The 15,976-nt window shown below is 44.1% G+C and overlaps 2 protein-coding genes across 2 annotated transcripts; both read right to left on the minus strand.

The window, feature by feature from the left end:
* Positions 1-4,384: 4,384 nt before the first annotated feature.
* On the minus strand, positions 4,385-5,413 carry LOC122010730 (F-box/kelch-repeat protein At1g80440-like). The gene has a single exon (XM_042567223.1). The coding sequence runs from the start codon at positions 5,411-5,413 to the stop codon at positions 4,385-4,387; it is 1,029 nt and encodes a 342-aa protein (XP_042423157.1).
* A 7,990-nt stretch (positions 5,414-13,403) lies between these two features.
* LOC122010731 (F-box/kelch-repeat protein At1g80440-like) lies at positions 13,404-14,429 on the minus strand. Its single transcript, XM_042567224.1, has one exon. It carries the CDS (start codon positions 14,427-14,429, stop codon positions 13,404-13,406), a length of 1,026 nt encoding a protein of 341 aa, XP_042423158.1.
* Between the last annotated feature and the right edge of the window lie 1,547 nt (positions 14,430-15,976).

A 15,976-nucleotide genomic window follows, 5' to 3' on the forward strand; every position in this document is an offset into this window, starting at 1 on the left:
TGATCCAACGAAGAACGACCTCGCTCTGATACCACTTGTTAGGATCGATGATCACGGCTAGAGAGGGGGGTGTGAATAGCCGACCCCAAATCGTTCGTTTCTTTCTACAAATCAGGTTAGCGCAGCGGAAATAAACAATAGAAACGACAACGGAGAATAGCAAACCTCAAACTCGTCGATGTAACGAGGTTCGGAGATAAACTCCTACTCCTCGGCGTGTCCGTAAGGTGGACGAGCCCTATCAATCCGTCGGTGGATGAGTCCCCGGAGAACCGGCTAATAAATACTCCTTGTGGGTGGAGAAACCTCGCCACAATCTCTTTGCAACAGCAATAAGGAGTACAACAGTAGAGAAAGCAAACAAGAACAATCGAAATGTAAAACCCTTTGCTTGCCTTCTCGTTGCCGACTGGAATCCTGATGAAGCAGCAACTTCTCGGATCCAAGCTCAGCTAGAAAACCAACAGGAAGCTCACCCGAAGCTTCGGCAGCGAGAGCTCAGCAGGAAGAAGAAGAAGGGAGAGAAGAAGACTTGCTGTAGAAACCCTTGATCTCCTTTTATAACCTGCGAAGAAGACACAGAAGAAACTAGCCGTTGCTACGCAACGGCTAGGATGTGGACCGATCAGGCTTCATCCTGATCGGTCCACAAGGGTCCTGATCGGTCACAAGACCGATCAGGCCCTTCCCTGATCGGTCATGGAGACCGATCAGGTCCTTCCCTGATCGGTCCCATGACCGATCAGGATCTTTCCCTCTCGAAGGTGATCTCCTTCTGATCGTCTCATGATCGGTCTGCAGACCGATCAGGAACTTCACCGTATGCTACTGATCGATCACTGATCGGTCTACTGAACGATCAGATAAGCAACAGAATACTTCTGTTTGGTTACTGATCGGTCACCAGACCGATCAGATAACCCAGCATATCACTGGATCGGTTACCAGACCGATCCAGGTTTAGAGCTCCCAACCCTAAACCCTACTTGGTCCTGAGAACGAGCTACCGAGCCCTCTCTGACTTCGTCCGGTCCAGAGAACGAGCTACCGAGCCCTCTCCGACCACAGTCTGGAGAACGAGCTACCGAGCCCTCTCTGACCACAGTCCGGAGAACGAGCTACCGAGCCCTCTCCGACTTTCCGTGCCAAGTCTTCATCTTGGTCTTCTCCGTGCCAAGTCTCCATACTTGGACTTTTCCCGTGCCAAGCTCCCTGCTTGGACTTTTCACCAGATGTCTGGTCAACCTTGACCCATTTGGATTTCCCTTGCCTGGCTTCACTCACCAGGACTTCTAAACTGCCTAGCTTCACTCACTAGGTCTTTTACCTGGCTTTACTCACCAGGGTTTCCTGGCTTCACTCACCAGGACTTTCTCCAACTGCCTGGCTTCACTCACCAGGACTTTCACTTTCACCTAGCTTCACTCACTAGGATTTTCACCTGGCTTCACTCACCAGGATTTCCCGACTGCCTGGCTTCACTCACCAGGAATTTCCAAACTGCCTAACATCCCAGTTAGGACTTCCCAGTCAAGTATCCGGTCAACCTTGACCTACTTGACTCTTCTTCATCCAACCTGATCAGACCCTGATCAGTATCTCTCCGCATGGACAACTGCACCTGCATTGTCCATGTCTACATGTCTTTTTATATTGTCAAACATCGAAACCATGACCAAGGTTTACGCTTGGTCAACTAGGTCAACCTTGACCTACTGGAAATTGCACCAACAACTTGTGGTTGCTCCTTGTGGTTGTAGCATCCTGATTCTGGTTGATAATAACCCTGCCGGGATCCCTGTAAAAGGCCGGGGGAAATTCTACGGGCTGCTTTCTCTTAGAACCTCGATCTGAGGCGTGAGCTGGTTCTTTGGAAGCTTCGGGTAACTTTCGCGGTCGGGAGGCGGTAGTTTGCTTTTCAGAGGCCGCCTATTTTTTGGCTTCTTTGAATAGTTCGTATTCTCTAGCCGTCATGGTTACGTTGATTCGACCAAAGCCCTCCATCTTCACGTTCCGGAATAGGTAAATGTGTTCCCACAGATGGCGTCAAATTTGATCCCGTCTGGAAGTTGAGTCGGACAGAGGCTAGCCGCGTTGTCCTTGCTGTTGACGGAAAGTCGTAGAGACGCTTGGTTGATCTGGTACATACGGGAAGGGTTCCCACGAGTGGATGATGGGGGGGGGGGTGATGACTGGGACGATGAGGCGAGGGTTCTGCACACACTCAGACAAGCACCCAGGTCATTAGAGACCAAGAACCAGGGAAAAAGTCCTCGGGTCAGACCCTCCGACGCTCAAGTCATGTACTTTTTCCCCAGAAGTACAGTGAAAGGACGAAAAGTAAATGATGAAATGTGAAAAGATGAGTGAGTCTACCTGCGTAGAGACAAAACCTCCCTTTTATATGGTAGTAGATACTTCTGGAGTCTGACGAGTGTCAGGGAATGCCGAGTGTCAGGATTTGTCTGGCGGTGAATGACATGTGGCATCTTCTTATAGGTCTAAGGGAGGGATTGGTGTGCAATGAGCCCTAGACCGTTAGCATATTCCCTGACATGCGGTGATTATTGTCTGACAGGTTGTTACGATTCCTCGGCTTGATTGTTGTATAGTGTGCGTCTGCCCCGGTCTGTTAACCTTGGACTAGATCCTCGTACCTGCAAATCTTGACTTGTGGGTATAGACCTACGTTCCCTGGCGCATTCCCTGGCTTGTATTCATCGCCTCGTAAATCTAGATCTGTACGTCCATCCCTCCATTTGCCACTCGATAGATCCCGATAAATCCAGACCTGCGCCTACCGCCCTACCAATCGAGGCCTTCGCTTGTCGTTCCTTAAGTCTTGTCCCGTATGCCCAATCCTGCTCCGTATTTTATTCTATACATCTTGAATCGTACGCCATGACCCACATATCCTGTTCTGCATGTCTCATCCTGTAAATCCCTACCTGTAAGCCTTAGTCCGCATATCCTGACATGTATGTCTTTGGTCCGCGTATCCTGCTCTGTGAGTCTTATCCTGTAAATCCCGACCTGTAAGCCTTAGTCTGCATATCCTAATCTGTATGTCTTTGATCCGCATATCCCGACCTGTACGTCCTGGTTCGTATATCATATTCCGCATGTTTGTAAGTCTTGATTCGTATATCCCGACCTGTATGTCCTACCTTCTAAGTTCCTACTTGCCATGTAGGCTTAACCCAAGAATGTCACTTATGCCCGACCGGGACTATCCTGTAATCCGGACCTTTGACTACCACGTAGGCTAGACTTTTGACCACGTGAGCTTGACTTTTGACCACTCCATGGACTTGACTTCTGAGTTCTGACCGTCCTGTAAACTTGATTTCCGACCATATTAACTATCCGACCTTATTATCATGTACCATATCAAATATATCACGATTAACCAATGATTACTAGCGATTTCAGTTTTATATAAATGAATTGTAACCTGCAATCCGAACCGACGGATTTTTGGAGTTAGATCACCCATGCAGAATTGCGTGCAAGACTGCATGGGAACATTGTAATATAATTTGAAGTATATATTGATAATCTAAATATTTAATTTTCACTCGACTAATTCTCGAAATAGATAGCTTTCTCCTTGATTTATAAATACGAAACAATTAAAAGTCAACCTGTAATATATATAACTTCAATTTTCTTATTGTTAATTTTACAATTGCACTGCACATCACATTTATAGAGAGTTGGAAGTATATTATATTTAAGGATATCAATTTAGATAGATTGGATTATATTTGAGTTGGATTAATTTTTTTTACCTAACTAGAATTCAATTTGAATTAATATGAATTCAATCCAAAACACTTAAATTTGAATCCGATCAATTCGAATCCAATCGGAATAATATGATTGAAAATGATTTTTTAACTAGTTTTTTTTATAATTTTTACTTTTATCTCAATATTTTATTATTATCATATTAACATTATATTAATATACGTAAAAAGATTTTAATTTTTAAAATAAAATTTAATTTAAATTCTAAAAAATCCGCTAAACTTTAAATTTGGGTCAACCCGAATCCGACTCAAAAAATTTCAACTTGAAACCTTTCAATCCGAACCCGATCCAAATCTTAAAATGTTCAACTCGAATTTAATTTTTTTCGGATCTGACTCATATTAGATCATTGGATCGGATTCATTTATTTGACCCTCCTAATTATATTTGTGCAACACGACAATTATTAGTTTTTTCTATCATCCAACACCAAATAACTTGTTATTACTTTCTATTCTTAGCAACACAAGTAAAAATTGCATAATTTCTGGTTGGCAGACAAATTTGTAGGCATAATCATGAACAAATTTAAAATAAAATAAAATTGGATAGTTTCTGGATTCAATGATCGCTAAAGTTGGAAGCTGCACAAGGACTGGACACAGCCGGTAGTGAACTCCGCCGGGAACGCCACCTGCCGCCACTTCCCCTCCTCCAAAATGCACGCCGTTTTCCCTGCTCGAATGGTTCCCATCACCATCACCCCGCCATTCCACGCCGCCACATGTGCAGGAAACCCATATAGCTCCTGGGAAAACACCCCCAGCCTTCGGCACCCTCCGCCGTCTATGTCCGAGCAGACATCCACCACCCCATTCCGACCGCAGCTGTACACCCTGCCCTCCTCCGCCGCCACTACCGTCAGAGGATCGATCAGTGCCTTCCCTAGAAACTTCCCCTGCTTCGCCGTCCACCGCCCCTCCGCGACGTCGAACGCCTCAGAGGTCCAGTCAAGCCTCCATTTGCCGCCGGCGACGCAGAACGCTCCGTCGACGAAGATTCCCCTGCACTCCCTCCGAGGGCGCGTCATGTCCGGCAGACACACCCACGCGTCCGCCGCCACGTCGTAGGCCAGCGCCGACCGCAGCGGCTTCCCGTGCTCGTTCTGTCCCCCTGCCACGTACGCCATCCGTGCCTCCGCTGAGGCGGCGAACGCGAAGGAGATCCTCCCGGGGCCCGGCATCGTCGTCCCCCGACGCCGAACGCCGGTCAACAAATTGTAGACGTGGACCGGAGCGCTGCGACGCATGCCTCCGCCGCCTATCACCACCAACTCGTGCCCTACGGCGGCCACCTGCCGGAATATGCACCATTTCAGGACACGCCAGTCCAGGACGGTGGGCAGCTTATTCCAGACACCTGTGGTCGGCTCGAACAAGATCAGGTTCTTGTAACGACTGCTAGGATTCGATTCAACAAGTGCAACGATGGGGTGAGCATGGCCTGCGGCCTTCCGGCGGTGATAGAAAGACGGCGAAGTGATTTCTTGCTTCCATCGCTTACAGACACGTCGAGCTACGGCCAAGGCATGCAAAGGGAGGCGGAGGAGGCATATGAGAGCAACATCGTCAGGCAAGCCTGGTATTAACTCTGCATCCATCCTATCGCGCGTAATTTCCTAATCCTGAACCCTGAACCTAAACCTGGATTATAATTAACTATCATATTTATATATGGTATACTTATAATTATTTTTTAGTTACCTAAGTTTATTTATGTATTATTAATACATGTAATATATAAATCCATAATATAAAAAATATATAAAAAAAACAAAATTAAGTGTAATAAAAGACAGAAAATTCTTAATTACCTATATATTCTTATTAAACATAATCTTTATCAGTGACTTAGCAAATTTGTTAATTTGATTTATTCTTAAGACACATAAAAATTCAAGATATACCAAGAAGTTATTCAATAATATATAGTTGGCTAATTAATGTAATTTTAATTTGATCAATTTAGATCATTTTAATTATATGATTAAGTTTTACTATTTTAAATTTGTTTTTCAATTTTGGTACATATTTCCTAATTATTATTTTTTTCTTTTTTTGTGTGTGCAAAAGTAGGTGATTATTTAATTCTTACTATTTTAAAAAGAAAATCATAAAACTTTATTATATGTTTTTTTTTTTTTTGACATTCACTATCATCATATTACAACAGCTTACATGCGGAAAGATAATTTTTTCAATATAAAACCAAAGTCTTGACATCAAGAACAGTGATCACAATCAGGGGCGGATTCAGAGAGAGACGACATCGGTGATCGCTCTCCTTTACCGACTATGAAATCTTTAGTATTATGAGTTTTATTAATAGAGATAGAGGATATTATCTTTTATTCTACGTAATAATCGTCTTTCATGTTTAAATTTCTGAATTCATCACTAACCATAATACCAATTGTAACAAGCGGAATACTATTGCAGTGTGTGACCAAGGAATCAAGGAAGTATACGACTAGTTTACAGAGTTAGCAATGGAGTTTGTGCGGCATTATCAATGAATGTTGGGTATTAAAATGGCATGTGGTAGTCTCGTCAAGAAGATATTGTTTAATATTGGGAATGATAAGCCATCTTATCTAGATGAATATGGAGTAAAGTTTTACGTGATTGCATGAGAACATAGTCATATAATTTATGTATTTGTTTTTTATAATTAATTATTTGTGCTTTGGCCGACTTAGTAGACAGTCTTCTCCTTGTTTGCCTGCGAGGTTTCAGTTTGGACATAAAATATAACACGTTTTAATCCTGATTATTTTCATGATTTATTTTTATTTGCATATATAAAAACCTATATTTAAATTTCTAACATGTCAAAAATTGATAAAACAACATGTTTTATTTGTACATCATGTGTTTCGTTTACTAGATAAACAATTTAATCAAATTATACAAATAATAATGTCTACAATTAAAAAAATTGACTTGATGAAATTTTTAATAAATAAATTTTAATATAATAATAAATAAACAAATAATTTGAATTTTTTATTTATTTTACGAAGGTAAAACTAAATAATTAATCCAAACTGGATTGATGGTTTTCTGCTAGCTCCTTCGGTTCTTCCTCGTGAAACTGTCGTTCATCCTTCCCTTTTACTACCCGGCAATCAGCAAGAGAGCAGTCCAATTGAATCAGGAACCACTTTCATCATTGTTGTTGCTCGTTTTTTGACTAGCTCTGCTCTTTTTTGTTCAAAATATTAATACATTGATCCATTTTTATAAGACGATAACCAATGACAATTTTCAAACTTTGTTTTTTCAACTTATATTTATTGATCATACGGAAAATAAGAAATTGGGGTCTTGAAATTTTATAATTATAGATATTTTGTGATACTCTATATAAAATGGGTTAAGTCGTGTATCAATAAATTTGTAGTTCGGATCATCTGTCCCGAAACTTTTCTATCCCCATATCCCACTGTCGATCGGACGGTCCAGATTACATCTTAAGGATGTCTTGCACATCACAAGGATACTGCACACATCTTAAAGATGTTATGATGTCTTGAAATGTAATCTGGACCACCCGATCGACAGTGGGACATGGGGACAGAGAAATTTCGGGACAGAGAATCTGAACTAATAAATTTGGGCATAGTGTTGTATGTGGTAGCATGACCATAATTGTGTCATGTTCGGTTCGATGAATCATGATTGTGTTGCGAGTTAACGACTATGATTCAATACGAGAAAATAAAATTTTAAAGAAAAATATATTTTAAAATTAATACTAAATTAAAACATAGTCGTTATAAGCTTGCCCATATTAGAATAGAAACAACTGCCTCATTTGTAGCTCTCCTATGTAGCTCGTATGAATGCGAGCATTCCTACGCTCACAGCTCATTCCTATGCTCGCTCACCCCTTTCTATCTCAATATGTGATCCGGCCTTCCTAAACCCTAAACTTGGTTTCTCTTGATGTCTGACGATAAAGGATATGGAGGTGGTCGTTGTGGCAGTCGGTGTCCCGGTGATAGCGGCAGATTGTGAGGAGAATATAGAGGTGGTCATCATGGTGGTGGTGGTGGTCGTGGTGTTCGAGTTCTTGGTGACGGCGGTAGATCGCAAGGCAGCGGAGGGCGAGGTGAACATGCTCCAATCTTGTTACATCCTTTACATATACTTGATCAAAATTAGCTTAACAGAAAATATTCTCAATATATAAATACATCTGTTATATTAATGATATGTGAACAATATGTGATCATATGACAACTGTTTCATTTGATGGGAAATATTCTCTAGAAACTTCTGTAGGTGAACTAAACGACAAAGAAAGTACATCTGGGTACAAACAAGATTCCTTGAACTATGATTGCAGATGATGTCATCTTCTAACAAACTCTAATGAACCGGCCGGGTCCACCTCACTGTTGGAGCAATCTGGGTACCCTAGGTTTTGATGTTTGGGTAAATATTTAAGTTAGGTTTATTGTTGTATTTGATATATATTGTGAGTGTGCAGGATACAGGTACAACAAGGAAAGTCCAAGGGTGATCTTGGCAAAGGAGGAAAGTCCAAGGATGAGTCTTGGCGGTGTAAGTCCAAGCATGTAGTCTTGACAATGTAAGTCCAAGTGTGACTTGACAATGGATGAAGTCCCGGAGACGCGACCTCTTGGTAAAGGAAGACCCGACAATAATGACAAGGTCGATGGAAGCTTCAGAAGGCAAGATGTGAAGGATGGGGAGGCATCTGAGGGACGCAAGGGTTATGGAGGAGGCTAGAATGCTAGGTCTAGGTTGGTCGAGCGAGGACGAGTGTTGAGTGAATGTACTCGGGGGTTAAATCCTAGGATTAGGGGTTACTGTAGCATTACTGCAGCATACTATAGCGTTACTGTAGCAGTCGACTGGTATTTTCATCAGTCGACTGGTAGCCGACCATTGACTTGGTATTAATGAACATGATGACTTCTACAGAAGAAAGAAGATACCTCAGTTAGTGAAAACATGAGGGTAGAGTTGCTTGATTTTATCAAGCAATCAGGGGAGTCTGGATGGGACTCAGCCCAAAGGTATACAACACACTCTTCCGCAGCAAGGAGGGGAGTTGGAGTTGCATCGCGACCAATTTCTCAGAAGCAGTGAAGCAATCTGGCTGGTGTTGATGGTCACTTAACTCACAAGGAGGGGGAAGACCTGAGCGCCACTCAGTGGGCCAAGCCACGGGATCAGGTAGTTGCACATATAAAAAACGGGACTTCCAGCTCTTATTAGAAGAAGGCATGCCTATGAAGAACTTACTGTTGGGACCTTGACGTCCACTAGAGGGGGGGTGAATAGCGGCTCACCCAAATCGATCACTTCCTATAATGTTAGTGCACAGCGGAAATACAAAAATAACTACTAACAAGAGAAAGCAAACCTAACACGTTGATTTAACGTGGTTCGGAGATAAAGCTCCTACTCCACGACTGTCCGTAAGGTGGACGATCCCGATCCGTCGGTGGATGACTCCCCGGAAAACCTCCGGCTAGCTCAAGCTCCTTGTCGGTGGAGAAACCTCGCCACAAACACTTGAATACAAGCACACCGATCACACGAGGGCTTGGGAGACTCTAATAGACTTTAACCAAGTCTATTTCGTCAACTTCAACCAAGCTTCCAATGCTTGGTTATATAGGTCACGAGTTAGAAAACCCCGCCTACCAGTCGACTGCCAAAACATGCAGTCGACTGCCCCTTCATGGAAATTCGACCGTTGCAGCCCAACGGCTCGATACCAACCCTCTGTTCGCTACCAGTCGACTGCCCCAGTCGACTACACTAGTCGACTGATGAAACCACCAGTCGATTGCTACAGTACTGCTATAGTAACGCTACAGTACCCCCCTAATCCTAGGATTTAACCCCCGAGTACATTCACTCAGCACTCGTCCTCGCTCGACCAACCTAGACTTAGCCTTCTAACCTCCTCTATCAGCCTTGCGTCCCTCGAATGTCTCCCCATCCTTCACGTCTTGCCTTCTGGAGCTTCCATCGATCTTGGCATTGTTGTCGAGTCATCCTTTTCCAAGAGGTCGCGTCTCCGGGACTTCATCCATTGTCAAGTCACACTTGGACTTACATTGTCAAGACTACATGCTTGGACTTACACCGCCAAGACTCATCCTTGGACTTTCCTCCTTTGCCAAGATCACACTTGGACTTACGTTGCCAAGACTACATGCTTGGACTTACACCGCCAAGACTCACCCTTGGACTTTCCTTGTTGTACCTGTATCCCGCACACTCACAATGCATATCAAATACAACAATAATCCTAACTTAAACCTTTGCGCAAACATCAAAACCTAGGGTACCCAGATTGCTCCAACACTTACACCCGGGCTAAGCTTGCGCCATAAAAACGTCGGACTCCGATCGTTTGAGAGAATAGAAATGATGAAAAAATTGAGGAGTCAAAGAAAGGTCATATAGACGGCACAGGATTACCATTCCGCACACAGAACGGAAGACATTAGGAGCAAACTAGGATAAGGGGATACAAAAGTATTGACTTAACTTTGAAAAGAAAGAGGGGATAGGGAAACACAGACCACCAAGAAGCTGATCCATGAAGAAGGTCACACGACCAGGAGGAGGATGACAGGGATGATTATCGGGCCTAGGAATGTGGAAGGTGTAGTCGTCAGAAAGTTGCAGGCTAGACTTCACCGACTTAAGATCACTTTTATCAAAATCGGAGCGGAAGAAGACATACTAGGGGACTAAAGTTTATCTGGCCATAATCTGAAAAACGCAGAAGCAAGAGAAAAGGAAAAGGAACACTTACGAAAGAAAAGCACGAACGCTAAGGCAAGCAAGCAGGGAAGAAGAAGTATCGATGAACAGCCGCTCGATGCCTTTAGGGTGTTTAAACTGAAACCACTAAGGGGCATCGGGATGTGAGCTAGACAATCGAACCGGCACTGCAAAGGATAACCGTCAGATCGCCAGAAGGGAGGCGCTATCGAGTCTCGTGCAGAAAGCATATGTCAGCCGTCATATCAAAGGAAACCAGTCAGACATGTGTCATTTTCCTATAAAATGACATTTATGATGAAAAAGATAGGGAAATCATGAGGTTGATTTGGTGAAACTGGTGTCATGCCTAGAAGACCAAGAATTCCATGCGATTAGCTTGGGAATAAGAGTAGAAGGCGGTGGGAAACATTGATCATAATTTGACGTTTGACTCCAATCTCAAAATAGAGTAAGATTCAAATTTTGCCAAGGCCTAATGACAAAACGGGAGCTATGACTACAAGTTGCTCCAAGGGTCAAAGAAGATAAGTCTGCAAGCGACCAATGACCTCTCGGTTGGCTTTCCAGACTCTCGCCTCAGCACGAGGTAGAAGTGAGCATGCTCTCACGACCAACGACCTCTCGGTCGACTTTCCAGACTCTCGCTCCAGCGCGAGTTACAAGTGAGCATGCTCTCACAACCAACGATCTTTCGGTCGACATTCTCAACTCTCGCCCTAGCGCGAGTTATAAGTGAGCATGTTCTCACGACCAACGGTCTCTCGGTCGGGGTTTCAGACTCTCGCCCCAGCGCGAGTTATAAGTGAGCATGCTCTCACGACCAATGACCTCTCGGCATGCATTTTCGACTCTCGCCTCATCGCGAGTTATAAGTGAGCATGCTCTCAGGACCAATGGCCTCTCGACCCGCGTTTCAGACTCTTGTCCCAGCATGAGTTATAAGTGAGCATGCTCTCACAACCAACAGCCTCTCAGGCGGCATTCCAGACTCTTGTCCAGCGAGAGTTATAAGTGAGCATGCTCTCACGACCAATGGCCTCTCGGCCGACGTTCCAGACTCTCACCCTAATGCGAGTTATAAGTGAGCATGCTCTCATGACCAACGACCTCTCGGTCGACTTTCCAGACTCTCACCCCAGCACGAGTTATAAGTGAGCATGCACTCACGACCAACAACCTCTCGGTCGAATTTCCAGACTCTCGCCCCAACGGGAGTTATAAGTGAGCATGCTCTCACGACCAACGACCTCTTAGTCGACTTTCTAGGCTCTCGCCCCAGTGCGAGTTATAAGTGAGCATGCACTCACGACCAACGACCTCTCGATCGACTTTCCAGACTCTCGCCCCAGCGGGAGTTATAAGTGAGCATGCTCTTTCGACCAACGACATCTCAGTCGACTTTCCAGGCTCTCGCCCTAACTCGAGTTATAAGTGAGCATGCTCTCACGACCAACGACCTCTTGATCGACTTTCCAAGCTCTCGCCTCAGCGCGAGTTATAAGTGAGCATGCTCTCACAATGACCTCTCGGTCGACTTTCTCGACTTTGCCCCAGCGCGAGTTATAAGTGAACATGCTCTCACGACCAACGATCTCTCGGTCGACTTTCTAGACTCTCGCCCTAGCCGAGTTATAAGCGAGTATGATCTCGCAACCAATAACCTCTCGATCGGGCTACGACTTCCACCCCGGCACAAGGTATGAGCTAGCACTGCTCTTGCGAACACTTTTTAACAACCTGAGTGTTGGATCGTCTTCATCTGCTCCAACATTGTCGGGCCAATGGCAATACTATGACTCGCCACCTTCACTGGGCCGATAGCAGCACGGTGACAAGGATACCGATTTCAGTCTTGCCAAAGATAATCAGCTACACGCTAGTCCCTTGTGTGCAAGTGGAGTCATAAGCGTGCTAGGCTCTAGTCAGTCGGACTTGAGCCTCCTTCGACTAGACTTAGAGGGGATGCTTATGATACGGTGTATAAAAGTGGGACCCGATAAGGCCAGACAGTCAAAAGTCAAGGGGACGTGACAGTCAAGGGCAGTTAATAGTCAAGGGGACGTGACAGTCAAAAGTTAAGGGGACGTGACAGTTAATAGTCAGGAGATAGAGGGAGTTAGACCGTCTAACGTCATCAGCCGTATAATTCCTAGTCGGACACAGGCAGGGCAGGTCCCCCATATTAGACATAAGATGGAGTTTATACTAGTTCCTAACTTGCCCCCAACTGATCGGACTTCCCCAACTCAAGCCGTGTAACCCGACTTGGTGCTTTCACTAAGATAACTCCTGGCCAGCCCTTTAGCGATCAAGGCGTGAAAGATGGGTTCCTCGCCACAGCTCGCCCTTCTCATCAAGATTCAAGCCGGTAGTATATCTGAACAGTCATCCCGAGCTATCTGTAGCTGAACTCGGACAGGATGGAAAGCGCTAAGCGACAACAATATCAGGGAATGATATAACCTCTTGTCAGGTACATGCTCTCTCATCCGACAGACCCTGACACCTGACATTCTCTGATAATATGCATGCTCTAAAAATACGCAGCGTCATATAATATACGTACACATGACAACCATAAATTTTAGAAGGTTTTTTTTTCCTATCATCCAACACCAAATAAACACATCTTATGTTACTATTCTTATCAATACAAGTGGAAATTGCATAATCTCAGGTTCGCCCACCAAATTGAACGCTTAATCATTAACAAATGGAAAGCCCACAAATTCGTGCCCACAAAAACCCTAAACTCTTAATCATGACAAATTAAAAATAAGAATAAAATTGAATACTTTCAGTCGATGATCGCTAAAGTTGGAAGCCGCACAAAGACCGGACAAGGCCGGCGAACTCCGTCGGAATCACCACCTGCCGCCACTTCCCCTCCTCCAAAATGCACGGAATTCGCCGTGCCAGAGAGGTTCCCAACACCATCACCCCGCCGTTCTCAGCCGCCACTTGTGCAGGTAACCAATTTAGCTTCTCTGGAACCACCCTCAGCCTCCTCCACCCGCCCACGCCTTCGCCGCTGTTGCCCGAGCAGACATCCACTTCTACTTTCCCGCCGCACCTATACAACCTGCTCTCCGCCGCCGCCGCCGCTCCCATAAACGGATTGATCAACGATTCCTCCAGAAGCATCCCATGCTTCGCCGTCCATCGCCCCGCCGCGACGTCGAACACCTCAGAGGTCCAGTGGTACATCTCCTGGCCTCCGGCTACGCAGAACGCTCCGTTTACGAAGATCCCCCTGCATTCCTTCCGAGAGAGCGCCATGTCCGGCAGCCGCACCCACGCGTCCGCCGCCACGTCGTAGGCCAGAGCCGACCGCAGCGACTCCCCGTGCTCGTTCTTTCCCCCGGCCACGTACGCCATCCGTGCCTCTGCTGAGGCGGCGAACGCGAAGGCAGTCCTCCGTGGGCCCGGTATAGTCGCCCCTCGACGCCGGACGCCGGTCAACAAATTGTACACGTGGACTGTGCCGGTGGGAGGCCTGCCACCGTCTATCACTACCAGTTCGTGCCCTACGGCGGCCACCTGGCAGTAGCTAGAGCAGTCAGGGACGGCGGGCAGCCTGGTCCATACCCCCGCGGTCGGCTCGAACAAGTTCAGGTTCTTGTAGCCAGGGCCTCCAGAAGGATTCCATTGAATGAGTGCAATAAGAGGGCGAGCGTGACCGCCGGCTTTTCGGAGGCCGTAGAAAGACGGAGAAGTGATTTTTTGCCTCCATCGCTTACAAACACACCGAGCGCCGGCCAAGGCATGGAAGGGGAGCCGGAGGAGGCATTCCAGAGCAATATCGGCGGGCAATCCTGGTATCAAGTCCGCCTCCATATTATTCCTAGATAATTAATTAAGATTATTGTTAACCCTAAATCTGGATTATATAGCTATTTACCAACAATTTAATTAAAAAAAAATGATATTCGAGGGAAAAATTTTAATGATAGACTCGTAAAAATGGTGGATCCAAGAAAGTAAAAATAGTGGATCCTGAATTTACGTGTGAATAGACACTATATTTTTTTTCTCAACGCATATCATTGTATATTGTTAATTTAAATTAGGTGAGAAAGTTTTTAATTATTTATTAAAAAAGAAAATTAATTAATTAATTGTTTCGGAGCAAATGATAAGACAAAGTCTAGATAAATATTAAGAGATATTAAATATGTAATTATTTATCGGATAGTATTAAATGATTAAAATCGGTAAACCAGAATATATTTTGTAAATCATTATTAAAATATTTTAATAATTATCATCTCTATATATTAATTACATATATATATATATATATATATATATATATATATATATATATATATATATATATATATATATAATTTAATTTTGGCCCACCAAATTCTAATCAAATTTATTATTATTAATCATCCATCTATTTGATTTTGGAAGCCTACCAGCGCCTCAAGTTAAGTATTACCTGATTCAATTTTTTTTAGACAATTTCTAAAATTGTATACAAATTATTTACTAAAAAATGCATATTTTATGCATATGCATTTTTTAATTATGGAAACATTGTAATTATTTTAAGTAATGATATCAGGGTAAAGTTTAGGAATATACATATAAATTCATGATGTATCATTTTTTTACTTTTGTGGATCTATCATTTTATGTTTGTATTTTTGAGCTTTTTCTTAATATTTTTTCGAAGCGATCACCCTATCTTTTTTTTTTTTTTTCCATTTTTTTCTCTTTCGATTTTTTCCACGTGATAGACACCCAGATTCCTATCAACTTGATATTAGAGTACGTTCACTCCATCATTGCCCTATAGTATCTCGTAGTAACTTCAATAACCGCATGGTCTTAACCCGACTTCAAGAGAAGAAAATCTATTCTGATATGATGACCGGAGGATCTCATCTTGACACCAAATAGACTCTAGAGTTTGAAGCTAAGCATGAGATAAGGATGGATAAACTAAAAAAAAAAATTATAACATCATTCATAATAGTTGATCCGGTGGTAAGCGTAGGGAGGGGCCCACATGGGCGACGGTCAACGACGCGTGGAGGTCATGATCAACCAAAAGATTTCGCAGAGCGAAGAGGTCTAAAGTCCGATCGGCCAGATCTAAAGTCCGATCGGCCAGGAGTCGCCGGAGCTGGCGCTAATATAGCTCGACCATGGGTCGGACTTCCGATGCTCAATCTGCCCACTAAGGAATTGCTGCACCGAGCGGCTCGTCTGCTCGGCTGAGTTGTTGACCAACTAAAGAACGTATGCTCGTCTGAGCAATCAGGGGGTCTCCCCGTTCGGTTCGGCACGCCTATGCGTCCGACCACCTGGGTGGTTGGTTGGGCGGACCCAGGAATAGACAAGACACAAAAAAGGACAAAGGAGACAGATAG

This window comes from Zingiber officinale, chromosome 8A (assembly GCF_018446385.1).
Source record: "Zingiber officinale cultivar Zhangliang chromosome 8A, Zo_v1.1, whole genome shotgun sequence".
Classification (NCBI taxonomy): domain Eukaryota; kingdom Viridiplantae; phylum Streptophyta; class Magnoliopsida; order Zingiberales; family Zingiberaceae; genus Zingiber; species Zingiber officinale.